Consider the following 14,525-nt stretch of genomic DNA (forward strand, 5'->3'; position numbering starts at 1 on the left):
ACTGTTTCAAGTGATTTTTTTTTTTTTAAGTGCTCCAGTTTCCAAGGCAGCATTCCCCTTCAACCCCTCTAAGCGACTGAAAAGGAGGCGGTGCTCTTCTTTCATACAGAGGCCATATTCTTTGTTTTGTTATTGTGCTACATTTTTCTTCCGTCATATCCGTTATAGTATTCTACCCGTTAGGTTTCCCTATTCCCACTGCTCTTCCATTTTCTCAGTCTTTTTTAACAGATTGTGGAATTGTTGTCTCTTGGGTAACTGATTAAATGTTTTCTTTAAAAATCTTTATTTCTTTTTCATACTTGGGGTATATTTTGCTCTTTTTAAGCATACAGTACAAAGTTTATTTGTGAGACGATGTTCCACAGTCTCTAAATGAAAGTATTTTTTGGTGATTTACCAAATTCTCAGGATTTTTTTAAGGTGTGTATTTATGTGAACTTTAAGCAGTAGGGTGGTGGGTTTTGGAGCAACTGCATGGAGATTTGTATGATATGAAGCCTGCCTTACATTGGTCTTTCTTATCTTTCAGGCGTGGCATCCAGGGCATGTTCCCCCTGCATTTGGCTGTTCTTTTTGGGTTTTCAGACTGCTGTCGTAAGTTACTTTCCTCAGGTGAGTGGGATCTGAACCATGTTTCTTACTAGCCAGTTTGCATTTCTTTGCTATGTTGATGGTACTATGTTAACTTCTTCCCTGTTGGCCTCTTATTTTTACAGGTCAGTTGTACAGTATCGTTTCGTCACTGAGCAACGAGCATGTTTTGTCGGCAGGCTTCGACATCAACACGGCCGACAACCTCGGCAGAACCTGCCTGCATGCTGCTGCATCTGGAGGGTGAGCTCTCTGCCGTCTTTGGTACCAGCTGCTGCAGTGAATTGTAATCTCATCCTAATATAGGAGAGTGTGTGTGGGGGGGGAGGGGGGGGGATGGGGGGTGTAAGGGGAGCTAACCCTCTTATGCAGTTTTGACATTGAAAGGAAGGACCACAACAATCCTACTCCAGCCCAGCCATTGTCCTCAATGGAAAAAATAGACTGCCGCTATCAATCACTGTGTCTACACTGAAAGAACATCACCTCTCTTAGACATTCCTTCAGTATCCACTGCCATTTGCGCTGAATGCCCGCATTATGATTCCCGCACTATGCCTAGTCGCACATGCAATATCAGTGCAGAAACTCCACACCTCTTCTAGTCCAGCTGTTTGGATCTGGGGAGTCTGAATCTGCCTGTGTTTTTCCCTGCACTGCGGGCAGTGCAGACTGTTTGTCTGCGTCTTACTGCATTAGCACTTCACAATCCTTAGTCTTGCAACATCAACACTGGAATTACCCTACATCTGCATGTGTTACAGTGCCAGTATGAGAGGTCCAGACAACCTTAGTCTCACATACAAAATAGAAACTGAAATTAGTCCAATTTTATTAGGCCCACTGTGACCACATTGAAATAACCCTATCGGAATGTGTGCTGCAGTGTCCGCATGGGGAAGATCACACCAGACCTATATATACAAGCGGTTTCTGCACAGCAACACCATAAATCTTCTATTCCACAACATCAGAAATGGTTGAACATAAAGGGGTTACCCACCTCTATTCCTTCTGTACAGTGTCAACACTGCAGGCCAATTCTCCAGTGTTCCATCCTACAGTTTAAACACAGGAAAACCTGCACCAAACATAAGGCTTGAGATGTCAGGTTTAGGCCACATCATCAATCCTTCTTCAGTGCCTGCACTTGAAGGACTACTCAGGGCCTGGTTCCGTCTGCAGTGTGGCTGTTTGAAGGAATGCATCATACATACTTAATAAGCTGTCCAGTGGAGTTCTGGGGCACCTGGTAGTTTGTTTCCATCCAAATTCAATGTTTACTAACTTTGTCTACCTGTATGTATTCTAGGAACGTTGAATGTCTTAACTTGCTGTTGAGCAGCGGTGCGGATTTGAGGAGACGTGATAAGTTTGGGAGGTAAGCCTTAATTTCAGTTTCTTGAATCCTTAGTGTTAGTTTGTATGCGGCTCTTTTGAGGTAGCTCTTCTGTAGCACATGTGTGTGCTAAAGTGTTTTGTGTCACCCATCTGTTAATGAGACACTTGGGACTAGAACCACTGGGGGAAAAATGACTTTGAGAAAAATTTTACCCGTGTTCAGAAGGAACCTGCATCCTACAGTTTTCTGCTCAGGAAAAGGATTCTTCCAGATGGATAATGCCAGACAGAAAACACACCCTGCCCAAATCAATGGGTGTTGAGAAGGGGGCCCCAAACAACAGAATAGTTGAGGTAAATGGCAGAGGAGAGCTTTGTTCTCTAGCACTGAATCTTTCATACATTAACATTCTTGAATGTTCCCCATCGCCATACAGGGGATCTTTAACAGACAGTATTATTATAGCAGTATACAATAAAAAAACTCAATAACATGAAAAAAGCAGTCGAATATATGTAGTCTGTCCATATTGTTTATTAACTGAACTCTGGCCAGTTATATGCAGCTATAGTGAGCCAGTCCTTCCCTCAGTGGTTTCAATTACTTATTTTCAGCCTTACATTAGTCTGAGGGAATCCTCAAGAGTTTGGCATAAAAAAAAAAATTTTGAGGCAATTTCCGGTCCTCTTTTTGTTCTAACAGAACAGCTTGTCTTCTGTTTTGTCTGCTATCTACCATCATCAAACAAATTACAGAATGGCGGAAAATCCGTCCAAGCAGTCTTACTTCAAGCAATTCACTGCTTGTGGCAAGAGGAAGATTTAGTTTGAAGACCAGCACAACCTGTGCTTTTGGTTTCTTCACCCAATTAACAATCAAAATGCCTGTGACGTCTGTGTCCCAACTTCTTAAGAGTTTGGCAATGATGTTCCTAGAGGAAGAAAACCTGCTGCTTAAAGCTCAAGCTCAGTGCTTAAAAAACAAGATCAACATTTTTAGGGGCGGAACACTAGATGCTAGCAGCTGCCACACACTGTTTTTGTTAGTTGCAGGATGTACCCAATTAACCCCATGTTTGTTGCACAGTTAACAGTCACAAATCTGTATATTGTCATGGGTCAACCTTTTTTCAGATTCAGGTATTAATGTATCACAATTAAACATTACTCTGCTGCCTCCTGAGATTCATCATCCGGAACCTATAATTTAGTGCAATGACAAAAAAGAGTCAAACTGATTAGGGCTGTTTTTGGTCCTTCCAGATCAGGATCAAAAGGACCAAAAAAACCTATAGGAACCTCAAATAAGATTTGTTGATCATGACAAAACTGACGTACATGGAAACTTTCATCTTGATGATTTTCCACAGCCCTGTTTCCTGCACTCATCTCCAGGCCTGATACTGGCTTATGCTCGAGTGTATAAGCTTCACCCAGTCCTACCTATGATACAAATGTGAAAAGCTCTGTTAATGTCTTTGCCAGGTACGATTAAGGCATTTGCTGAACATTATCCAACTTCAGTTTGCCAAATATTAAATGCCACAAACACCTCAAAAATTCCAGTAGCCATCCAATCAAATAGCCACACCAGTTCCTTGCACACTTCTAAGACTCTTGTACCTCAAGTCAGTAATATGATGAAGGCAGCCAGTAAGCTGATGATGATGATGTAGAGGCTAATAACAGATGAGGATAATGACCATCAAAATAATGATTTGGCAGGATGACGACCTTCAAGAAAACCTCAGATGATTGCATGTTGTTGTCGTCTTGGAAAAAGTCTTTGTAGTCATGAGATAGGTGACTCCTCCCTTGGACGATAGTGCGCATGGGCATCAACTCCATCCTTAGATTGTTTTTTCCCGCCACTGGGTACGGTTGTAACTTTTCCGATGCAGAGATCGGCTCCGGAACCAGTGGACATTTTGGACGAAGGCCCAGATGTCCCAGAAGAAGATTCTGAAGATCTCGAAATCGTATCTGAGGCAGATGACTCCGATGACTCCATCACTCCGGGTCAACGAGTGAGTACTACTGCCCCTACCCCAACCCCCCCACCAAAATCGAAGGCAATGGTCAACACTCCACCTGCTGGGCCCAGTCGCGACCGAAAACTTACTTCAGGAGCCCCGCCCTCGAGCCCAGCTCCGAAGAAAATCGTGCCCATCCCATCAGCGCAGTCGGCACCAAAACCGAAAGAAGTCCTGGCTCAGAAACCAGTTCCCATACCGTTGACTTTGAAAAATAAATCGGGCCCAAAAACTCCCAAGCCCGTAGACAAGCCGGCTTTGGATGCTTCCATACCGAAGAAACCAGCTTCAGCTCCGAAACCAAGATCTTCGGAGCCAAAACCTACGCCAAAGGACTCTATCATGCCTCCTAAGGCTAAGGACAAAGACAAACAACCTATTACACCTCAAAATTCTCCTCCTCATTTCTCTCCACCTCATACACCTCCTCATAACGATGATGATGATGACATGGGGGTAGGGGGTGACCCAGATGACCCTTTTACGTACCCAAATGACCCCCCTGATTTGGAGTACCCGGTCCCAATAGACATACCGGACATCCTAGATCCACACCCATACCCCTCAAAACCATGTCCTCCAGAAGATTATATTGGTTTTGGTCACTTAATTAATAGAGCTGCCATCTATCATGGTGTCACAATGCACTCCGATGAGGCAGAAGAGGACTTTTTGTTAGATACTTTGAACAATCCCAAAAGTCAGTACAAATATTAGCCATAATTAAAGGGGTCATTAAGCATGCCCCTGAAGTGTTTAAAGATCCTGTGCGTGCTAGGATTCTAAACCCCAGAATAGAAAAGAAGTATAGGCCTTCCCCTGGAGATCCTGCCTAAGGGACAGCTACCCTTAGATTCTCTAGTCGTTTCCGACGCTAGAAAGCGCGCTAACTACCAAACCTCAGGAGAAGCGCCACCTCCTGATAATGAGTCTAAAATGCTAGAAGGTTCAGGTAAAAGAATAGCTGCCCAAGCAGGCAATACTTGGCGCATCGCTAACACACAAGCACTGCTTGCAAGATATGACAGAGCCCAGTACGCCCAGTTGGAAACACTACTAGAGCAGTTGCCTGACCAACATAAGACACAAGCAAATGATCTAATCCAAGAGGGTAAGCTAATCTCAAATGCATCAATCAAATGTGCACTTGATGCAGCAGACACTGCCTCTCGACCAATAAATACCAGTGTCCTCATTAGGCGCCACCCATGGCTACGCATCTCCGATTTTAAACGAGATCCAGACTACTATCCTTAACCAGCCATTTAAACAACAACAGCTTTTTGGGCCAGCTGTAGACACTGCACTAGAAAAGATGAAGAAAGACACTGAGACTCCCAACACTATGGGAGCTTTACAGTCCCCACAAACATGAGGCTCCTTTCGTCGCTACTTTTACAGAGCAGTCTTTTAACAAATGGGACTAGACAACTCATCTTCCTTTAAAGCCAATACACAAACATCCCCCAACAGAGGATATTTTAGAGGAGGATAAAGAGGAAACCGCAATAAAGGAAGAGGTCGAGGTAACAACACCAATCATACCTCTCCCACCACAAAACAGTAATGTAATGTAATGTAAAAAGTTCTCATAGAGCGTGCTTACACCCAACGGTTTCATGGTGCTGTAGGCAGTAGGGAGACAGGTAGGAACAAGCGGGAGCGGAGGAAGAAGGAACTAATCATGTGCCTTACAGAACAAGTGTGTTTTCAGGAGAGACCTGAAGAGAGGGTAAGAGGTGGTGAGCCTAAACTCTGGAGGGCGTGCATGCCAAAAAGAAGGGGCGAGAAACGAGAATCTGAGCCCTCCATGTTTCTTGCGTTTGAAAATAGGGGTTTTAAGTAAAGCAAGATGGGAAGATCGGAGGTTACGGGGGGCATAGTGATAAAGAAGGGAGGAGATGAAGGCTGGACTGAGGCCGGCCAGTGCTTTAAAGATGGTGCAGCCTAGTTTAAAGTTACACCGTTCGACCACAGGAAGCCAATGAAGGGTTTTTAACAGTGGACGAACATGCTGGTGCCTGGGCTGTTTGAAGATCAATCGTGCAGCCTGGTTCTGGACCAGCTGTAATCGATTCAGTTGGTAGGCGGGGATGCCAACATAAAGGGAGTTTGCATAATCGAGCCTGGAAATTACCAGGGCCAGTAAAGCCAGGGTGAGAGCCTCTGTGGTAAGAAATCGAGATATCTTACGAATTTTACGTAAGTGAAAAAAACTAGAGGAGACCACCGCGTTAATCTGGGGTTTCATCGACAGATCTTTACAGATGACCACCCCAAGGCTTTTGGCAGAATCAGCAGGGGGGGGAGACCTAAACGAGTAGGCCAGAAGTTAGGGCTCCACGGGTTGGAGGTACCCCCGATGAGAACCAATTCGGTCTTATCGGGGTTAAGTTTCAAATAATTTGCCCCCATCCAATCGCTGATGTGACACAGAGTGGACTGGAAGTTGTAAATGGATTGATCCGAGGAGTCTATATCGAGGATCAGTTGAATGTCATCTGCATAATTAAATGCAGTGACATTACTGCCTCGTAGAGAACGGATAAGGGGGGCAAGGTACAAGTTAAACAAGCATTGGAAATGCAATAGGTCTCGCAGCATTAGAGTTAGTGCTTTTAGAATTGTTTATGGGGTTTTTTTGTAAATCTTTAGCATTTTTGTTTCCTGTAGCCAATGCTAAAGAATTACAAAAAAAAAAAGCCATAAACATTTCTAAAAGCTCTAACTCAAATGCTCCGAGACCTATTGCACTGTGTGAGGGTGAGGGGTTGAGGGTGAGTGAGGGTGAGTGAGGGTGAGGGTGGGTGAGGGTGAGTGAGGGTGAGTGAGGGGTTGAGGGTGAGTGAGGGTGAGGGGTTGAGGGTGAGTGAGAGTGAGGGTGAGTGAGGGTGAGGGTGGGTGAGGGTGAGTGAGGGTGAGTGAGGGGTTGATGTTGAGGGTGAGGGGTTGAGGGTGAGTGAGGGTGAGTTGGGGTTCACCCAGAAACCCCAACTATGAACACAATTCCCTGAAAAAAAGCTTCATCAAGGTACCATGCGTGTATCCCATAGGCATGCGCAACATGAAATACTGATCGCATGCGCACAGCGTGATTCGAGGGAGGAGGCTACACTGTGATGAACTACTCTTTCAGACAAGCGCGCAAATATACTTTACTCTTTTGCACCTGCGCACAGCTTAAGACACTGCTCACCTAGCCCTGTATGGACGGAATATAAGTGGACAGGGCCCCGAGGTTTAATTTAATATAAACTCGAGACTCCGGTGAAGTAAAATGTAACTGTTAAAAACATAATGAAACTTATACAGATCCAAAAATCTAAAACACCGATTGAATCCAGAGGAAAACATTTGAAGCTGACGACAACTGAATCGCTTTTGGGACGACTCTCAAGACAGACCCATTAGGTGTGTTCTCCCGACACCCATTATACGTGTTGATACACAACGAACTAACTGAGCACGAGCTTTTTGGTTACATTAGTTTGTCAATATACCGTTTACAGGCAGAGCAGATTAAAGAATGATACAGACTAAAAGAATGCCGTACAACACGGGTATCCTTGACTCGAGCTCCAGCTACAGCTAATGTTTTTCCTAATTGGAACGTGACTTTATTTTACCTTTCTGTCACATTTGTTTACAGGTAGTGGTGTATAATGTAAAATATCCTACCTATTGAGAGGGAATTCAATTCTCGTCTTGTCTCGAACAGACTGCGGGCAGGGGAGGGGGCGGAGCGGGGAGAGGGAACAGACGGAGGGAAGGCCAGATAAGGGGAGGGGGGAGGAGAGTAGGAGGAGGAGAGTAGGGGAGGCACGGCCTAGCGGCCGTGCAATCAAGAAGTGAGGGGGCGGGAGAGTAGGCAAGGCAGGCGGCTGGGGGGAGGGGGGAGGAGAAATGCGACGCGACATGGCAGGCAGAGAAAATGGGGAGGGGGCGGATCCGGAGGTGCGTCGTGACACTCGTGAGGGGGAGTGGAGAAGGAGGGGGGAGTAGAGTAGGGGAGGCACGGCCTAACGGCCGTGCAATCAAAAAGTGAGGAGGCGGAGCTGGGGGAGGCTGTGACAGAGAGAGCAGGCAATGCAGGCGGCCATTATACGTGTTGATACACAACGAACTAACTGAGCACGAGCTTTTTGGTTACATTAGTTTGTCAATATACCGTTTACAGGCAGAGCAGATTAAAGAATGATACAGACTAAAAGAATGCCGTACAACACGGGTATCCTTGACTCGAGCTCCAGCTACAGCTAATGTTTTTCCTAATTGGAACGTGACTTTATTTTACCTTTCTGTCACATTTGTTTACAGGTAGTGGTGTATAATGTAAAATATCCTACCTATTGAGAGGGAATTCAATTCTCGTCTTGTCTCGAACAGACTGCGGGCAGGGGAGGGGGCGGAGCGGGGAGAGGGAACAGACGGAGGGAAGGCCAGATAAGGGGAGGGGGGAGGAGAGTAGGAGGAGGAGAGTAGGGGAGGCACGGCCTAGCGGCCGTGCAATCAAGAAGTGAGGGGGCGGGAGAGTAGGCAAGGCAGGCGGCTGGGGGGAGGGGGGAGGAGAAATGCGACGCGACATGGCAGGCAGAGAAAATGGGGAGGGGGCGGATCCGGAGGTGCGTCGTGACACTCGTGAGGGGGAGTGGAGAAGGAGGGGGGAGTAGAGTAGGGGAGGCACGGCCTAACGGCCGTGCAATTAAAAAGTGAGGAGGCGGAGCTGGGGGAGGCTGTGACAGAGAGAGCAGGCAATGCAGGCGGCTGGGGGCTTGTGCACGCGCTTTGAAGCTCATTGCGCATGCGCATTGAGCTTCAATTTCTCGTGCACTGCAAGGAATCGCCACGATTCCTTGCAAGTTGGATAAAGAGTGGATAAGCCCCCATAGTCTCGCAAGCTCGATGCGCATGCGCATCGACAGGCGAGACCTAAAAGGAGGGGGGAAGAGAGGAGCCCTGCGGGACACCGCATGTTAACCCAACCTTGTCAGCAGAGAACTGAGAGAGACGGACAGCCTGATGACGGTCACTCACGAACGAGCGAACCCAGTCAAGGGCTAATCCCCGGATGCCGGCCTCCTCGACACGGCCGACCAGAATATCATGGTCGACCCTGTCGAAGGCAGCCGACAAATCGAGAAGCACCAAAGCCTGGCTGATGTTACAGTCCGCGCCCCTCCGCAGCTCTTCCATCACTGAGAGAATGACCAACTCAGTTGAATGGGCAGGTCGAAACCCGGCCTGTTGGGAGTCAAGAAACTGCGAGTGTTCAATAAATGAGCTCAGGCAGTGGGTGACATGAGCCTCAAGAACTTTACTGAGGTAAGGGAGTAGGGAGTTGGGGGCGAAAGTTGTTCATAAGGGAAGGATCAGCATTGGGTTTTTTGAGAATGGGCACCACAACAGCGGTTTTAAAGGAGCTAGGAACTAGGCCCATTTTGAGTGAGTTGTTGAGGAGAGTCAAAGGGGGGATGGGGCAGGCAGAGAAGGCCTCACGCAAAACATGGGGGGGACAGCAATCAATGGGGGAGCCAGAGCTCACCTTATTTAGCAGAGTTAGAAACTCATCCTTCGAAATAGGAGGTATCTGTGTAATTTGCTGCGGGTTGTAAACAACAGGAGTGGTGACAGGAGTGGGTGAATCAGGAGGGGCCAGACAAGAAATACTGTTTTTAATTTGAATGACTTTTTCAATAAAAAATGAATTAAGGGAGTCACAAAGTGCTTGGGAGGGAGGAGGTTTGATGGTAACCCTATCTGGATGCGAGAGTTCTTCCACAGTGGAAAAAATATCTTTTGCCTTAAAGGCTGAGTCTATGATTTTCTTAAAAAAATAGGAAGTTTTAGCTTGCAAGATAGCTAGCTTATAATCTTTAAGCAGAGTCGTGAATACTAGCTTCTTGTCAGAAGCATAGACTCGTCGCCAGTAGCGCTCAGCCTGTCTGAGTGTAAGTTTCTTTACTTTAAGTTCCTCTGAGAACCATCTTTGCGCATCATGAGGGCGCTTTAACCTGACCTGATTGAAAGGGGCTACAGTATCGCTAGCAGACTCGAGCCAGCGCTGCAGGCCTAACGCTTGGATGTCCAACGAGTCGCCCTCCGGTGGGGGAGAGGCTCTAAGTAAGGTGACAAAAGAGCCCAAGTCAGCCCTATTCCAGTTCCTAGCAGGAAGATTGCCCTCAAGGGTACGACTAACATGGGTGGTGACGGCGAAGGAGAAGGTTATAATAGAGTAGTCCGACCAGGTACAGGGAAGAACAAGGGGAGAGGAGATATCCAGGTTAGAGGTCCACACCTGGTCAAGGGTGTGGCCCTTGATGTTATTTGCTAGGTGAATATGTTGAGAGCAGTTCATGCCCAGTAACAAGTCGGAGAAAGTGGATGAACAAGCACTCTATCATCAGAGGGCCAATAGTTGACTTCCTTCTGCTCTCCCCACAATATTCCACTCCTGTCGGGGGGAGATTAGCACAGTTCCTACCTGTCTGGAATTCCATCACAACAGACAAGTGGGTGAGACAAAATATCCAGTATGGTTACTGCCTAGAATTTACAGCTACCCCTCCACATATACCACCCAGACAGCGTCCCATGTCCATAGAACATCTTACGCTACTAAAACAAGAGGTTCTCTCATTGCTTCAAAAGGATGCAATAGAGATAGTTCCCATACAACATCAGGGAACAGGGGTTTCCTCGCTGTACTTTCTAATACCCAAGAAGGACGGGAGACTAAGACCAAATCTCGATCTCCGGCCCCTCAACCTATATATACACTCAGATCATTTTCACATGATCTCTTTACAACAAATGCTCCCACTGTTACAACAAGGCGATTTCCTTGCCACACTAGATATCAAGGACGTCTTCTTCCACATTCCCATACATCCTTCTCATAGGAAGTATCTAAGGTTTGTACTAGACAGACAACACTATCAGTTCAAAGTCCTTCCATTCAGGGTGACAACTGCCCCAAGAGTTTTCACAAAGTGCCTTGCAGTAGTAGCAGCACATCTCAGAAGACAACAAATCCATGTCTTCCCATATCTAGACGACTGGCTGATAAAAGCCAGGTCATTCAGTCAGTGTGTTCAACACACTCATCAAACAATTCAAACATTACAAGACTTGGGGTTCACAATCAACTACACCAAGTCGCATCTCCAGCCCTCTCATGTACGCCAATATCTGGGGGCTACAATAAACACCTCTACAGCTCTAGCTTATCCCAGTCCAGCCAGGATAACGAGCATTCAAGCCTTAGTCACAAAATTTCAAGCCCAACACTCTCTCCCAGCCAGAGTGTTCATGCAACTCATAGGCATGATGGCATCTTGCATTTTTATTGTACCATATGCAAGACTTCAAATGCGTCCGTTACAAGAATGTCTAGCACATCAGTGGAATCCAGCTCATGGACAACTTACGGATCTGGTGTTGGTGGACAGCCGCACACATCGCTCTCTGCAGTGGTGAAATACCAAAAACTTGTCCAAAGGGCGGCCGTTCATCGAACCTGTTCCACAGATAGTACTTACAACAGACGCATCTTTTACAAGATGGGGAGCCCATCTCCTAGACCATACAACTAATGGAAGATGGACCACTCAACAAAAAGTGCACCACATCAATCACCTGGAGCTGCTAGCGATATTCCTAGCACTAAAATCTTTCCAAGTACATGTACAGAACAAAGCTGTCTTGATCCGGATGGACAACATGACAGCCATGTACTACATACAAAAACAAGGAGGCACACATTCTCTGCAACTGTCCCAGATTGCACAAAATATTTGGAGATGGGCCATACCACAAAAAATATATCTGCTAGCCGAACACCTTCCAGGAGTTCACAATCAGATTGCAGATCTGTTAAGTCGACAGACACAACAGATTCATGAATGAAAACTACATCCACAAGTTCTTCTACCATTTTTCCACAAGTGGGGCCAACCAGACATAGATCTGTTCGCCACACACGAAAACGCAAAATGCCCAACCTTTGCCGCCAGGTTTCCACACCATTGTCCAAGGTCAATGCTATATGGATGAACTGGTCGGCAGATTTGCGTACGCTTTTCCGCCACTCCCACTAATCGCACTAGTGGTACGCAAGCTCCGACAACAGTCTCTCAAACTAATCTTTGTAGCTCCCGCCTGGGCACGCCAACCGTGGTTCACAACGCTGCTAGAACTCTCACTAGTTCCACACCAGAGACTGTGCCTGTCCCCATCCCTGTTAACTCAGAACCATGGAGTGATCAGACATCTAGATCCAAGTCAACTGAATCTGGCGATCTGGCTCCTGAAGTCTTAGAGTTTGGTTACCTTAACCTGCCACCAGACTGTATGAACATCATTAAAGAGGCCAGACGACCCACTACTAGAGCCAGCTATGCTGCAAAATGGAAAAGGTTTGCCATTTACTGCACTAATAATCATATTAATCCACTAGATGCTTCCATCCAGAACATCATTTACTATTTACTGCATGTAAAAAGATGTAATCTAGCTTTTTACATCTTGCGGCACTCGCTGCGTTTTTACAAAACAGACAACACTTGTCACTATTTAGAATCCCTGCAATTAGAGCATTTATTCAATGACTAAAAAGGCTCATTCCTCCTAGGTTACCACCCTCTCCAGTGTGTAACCTCAATATTGTTCTTAATAGGCTCATGGGACCCCCATTTAAACCATTACACAAATGTGAACTACAATTCCTCACATTGAAAACAGCTTTCCTAGTGGCCATTACCTCTCTTAGAGGAGTAAGCGAGATTCAAGCTTTCACTATACAAGACCATTTTTACAATTACATCGTAACAAGTGGTCCTCAGAACAAATCCAAAATTCCTGCCTAAGGTAATCAACCCATTTCATCTAAATCAATCAGTGGAGTTGCCAGTGTTTTTTGAAAACCCAGAGTCTGGAGCAGAAAGAGCTCTACACACCCTAGGCGTGAAAATAGCCCTTCTTTATTACATTGACAGAACAAAATCCTTTCGCAAAATAAAATAATTGTTTGTAGCTGTCTCTCCACCACATAAGGGTAATCCCATCTCTAAATCTGGTATTGCAAGGTGGATTGTAAAATGTATCCAAATATGCTATCAGAAAGCAAAACGCACATTATCAATTCCTCCTAGAGCTCATTCCACATGCAAACTAGGAACATATATGGCTTTCTTGGGGAACATTCCCCTAGAAGACATTTGTAAGGCAGCAACATGATCTACACCGCACACCTTCACTAAACATTATTGTATTGATGTGCAAGCCAAGCAGCAAGCTGCTTTAGGCCAAGCTGTCCTCAAAACTCTCTTTCAAACTACTGCAACAGATACAGGGGACCACCGCTAGGGGAGACACTGCTGTATAGCCTATGCTAAGTGTGAGATCTGCAGCTCATATGCCTCGAACGGAAAATGCTACTTACCAGTATGCATCTGTTCTTGGCATGTAGAGCTGCAGATTCTCACACGCCCACCCGCCACTCCGGGACCTATATCTGTTCCAGTTCTATCTTAATTAGATATACACACATGGACATCTTTTTTCTTTCTACTAACTCTCATCATTTCCCATCATGGCGAAAAACAATTAAAGGATGGAGTCGATGCCCATGCGCACTATCGTCCAAGGGAGAAGTCGCCTATCTCGTGACTACAAAGACTTCTTCCAAGACGACAACAACAACATGCAATCATCCGAGCCCAACACCAGATGGCGATCTAATGCGAAGTGTGAGAATCTGCAGCTCTACATGCCAGGAACAGATGCATACTGGTAAGTAGCATTTTCCTTACAAACTTCTGCAATAAAAAAAAAGTAATGGAAACAGCAGTCCAGAAAACATTGAGTAAGTCCAGATTCTGGAACATCTGTAGAAGTCCCTACCTAACCTTAAAAATCCTACCTCCTCATCTCTTAATATTTCAAGACTCTAGAAGAAGTTTAACATTACTGATTTTATACATTCTTGTTTGCTGAATCCTAGAGAGAAATGGTCTTCTCAGTGGCAAACAACCCCTTCAACTCCTAATGTAAGGATCAGTCAATGTCACACAAAGGCAAAATGGTTAATATATTATCTTCTACTTCTATCAAGATTACCAAAACATTTTCTTTAGTTAACTAGGCAAGTATTGCACAATATTGCTCCATTTCTCAAAAGATATGTGAAAGTACACCAGCCATAGCTTGTTGCTTTCGAAGGTGCTCTGTAACTGGTGTTTGTCTCTTTTATTAACTCCTCTATTTATTCTACAACAATTAGGCTGGTAATGTGCATCTATGTGAAGTTATGGGTTGGTTGAAAAGTATTTCCCTCTGGAAGTATAGTCCAAAACAATAGGCATGCCTTTTGACTGCTGCAGTGTTTTCACTAAGCAGGATCCCCTGCAGACCATTAAATTAAACACAGATGCCACCCTGTCGATTAGATCCCAAAAGCTCTGCCAAGGAGCTTTTGCTTTTTGATGGCCTACTCAGAACTTGATGGAGCAAGATGAGTGCCGGGGGTGTTGCTGCCGCTTGAGCACTGATTCCATTTAC

General features: G+C 45.6%; 1 protein-coding gene across 3 annotated transcripts in view; it reads left to right on the forward strand.

The window, feature by feature from the left end:
- Positions 1-14,525, forward strand: part of ANKRD52 (ankyrin repeat domain 52) — a 387,356-nt gene that overhangs the window by 103,921 nt on the left and 268,910 nt on the right. For all 3 annotated transcript variants that reach the window (XM_078686163.1, XM_078686164.1, XM_078686168.1), the window contains exons 11-13: positions 533-615; positions 720-837; positions 1,907-1,975. In XM_078686163.1, the coding sequence (XP_078542289.1) occupies positions 533-615; positions 720-837; positions 1,907-1,975 (270 nt within the window). The remainder of the gene's footprint in view (positions 1-532; positions 616-719; positions 838-1,906; positions 1,976-14,525) is intronic.

Source organism: Lissotriton helveticus, chromosome 1_1 (assembly GCF_964261635.1).
Source record: "Lissotriton helveticus chromosome 1_1, aLisHel1.1, whole genome shotgun sequence".
In the NCBI taxonomy this organism is placed as follows: domain Eukaryota; kingdom Metazoa; phylum Chordata; class Amphibia; order Caudata; family Salamandridae; genus Lissotriton; species Lissotriton helveticus.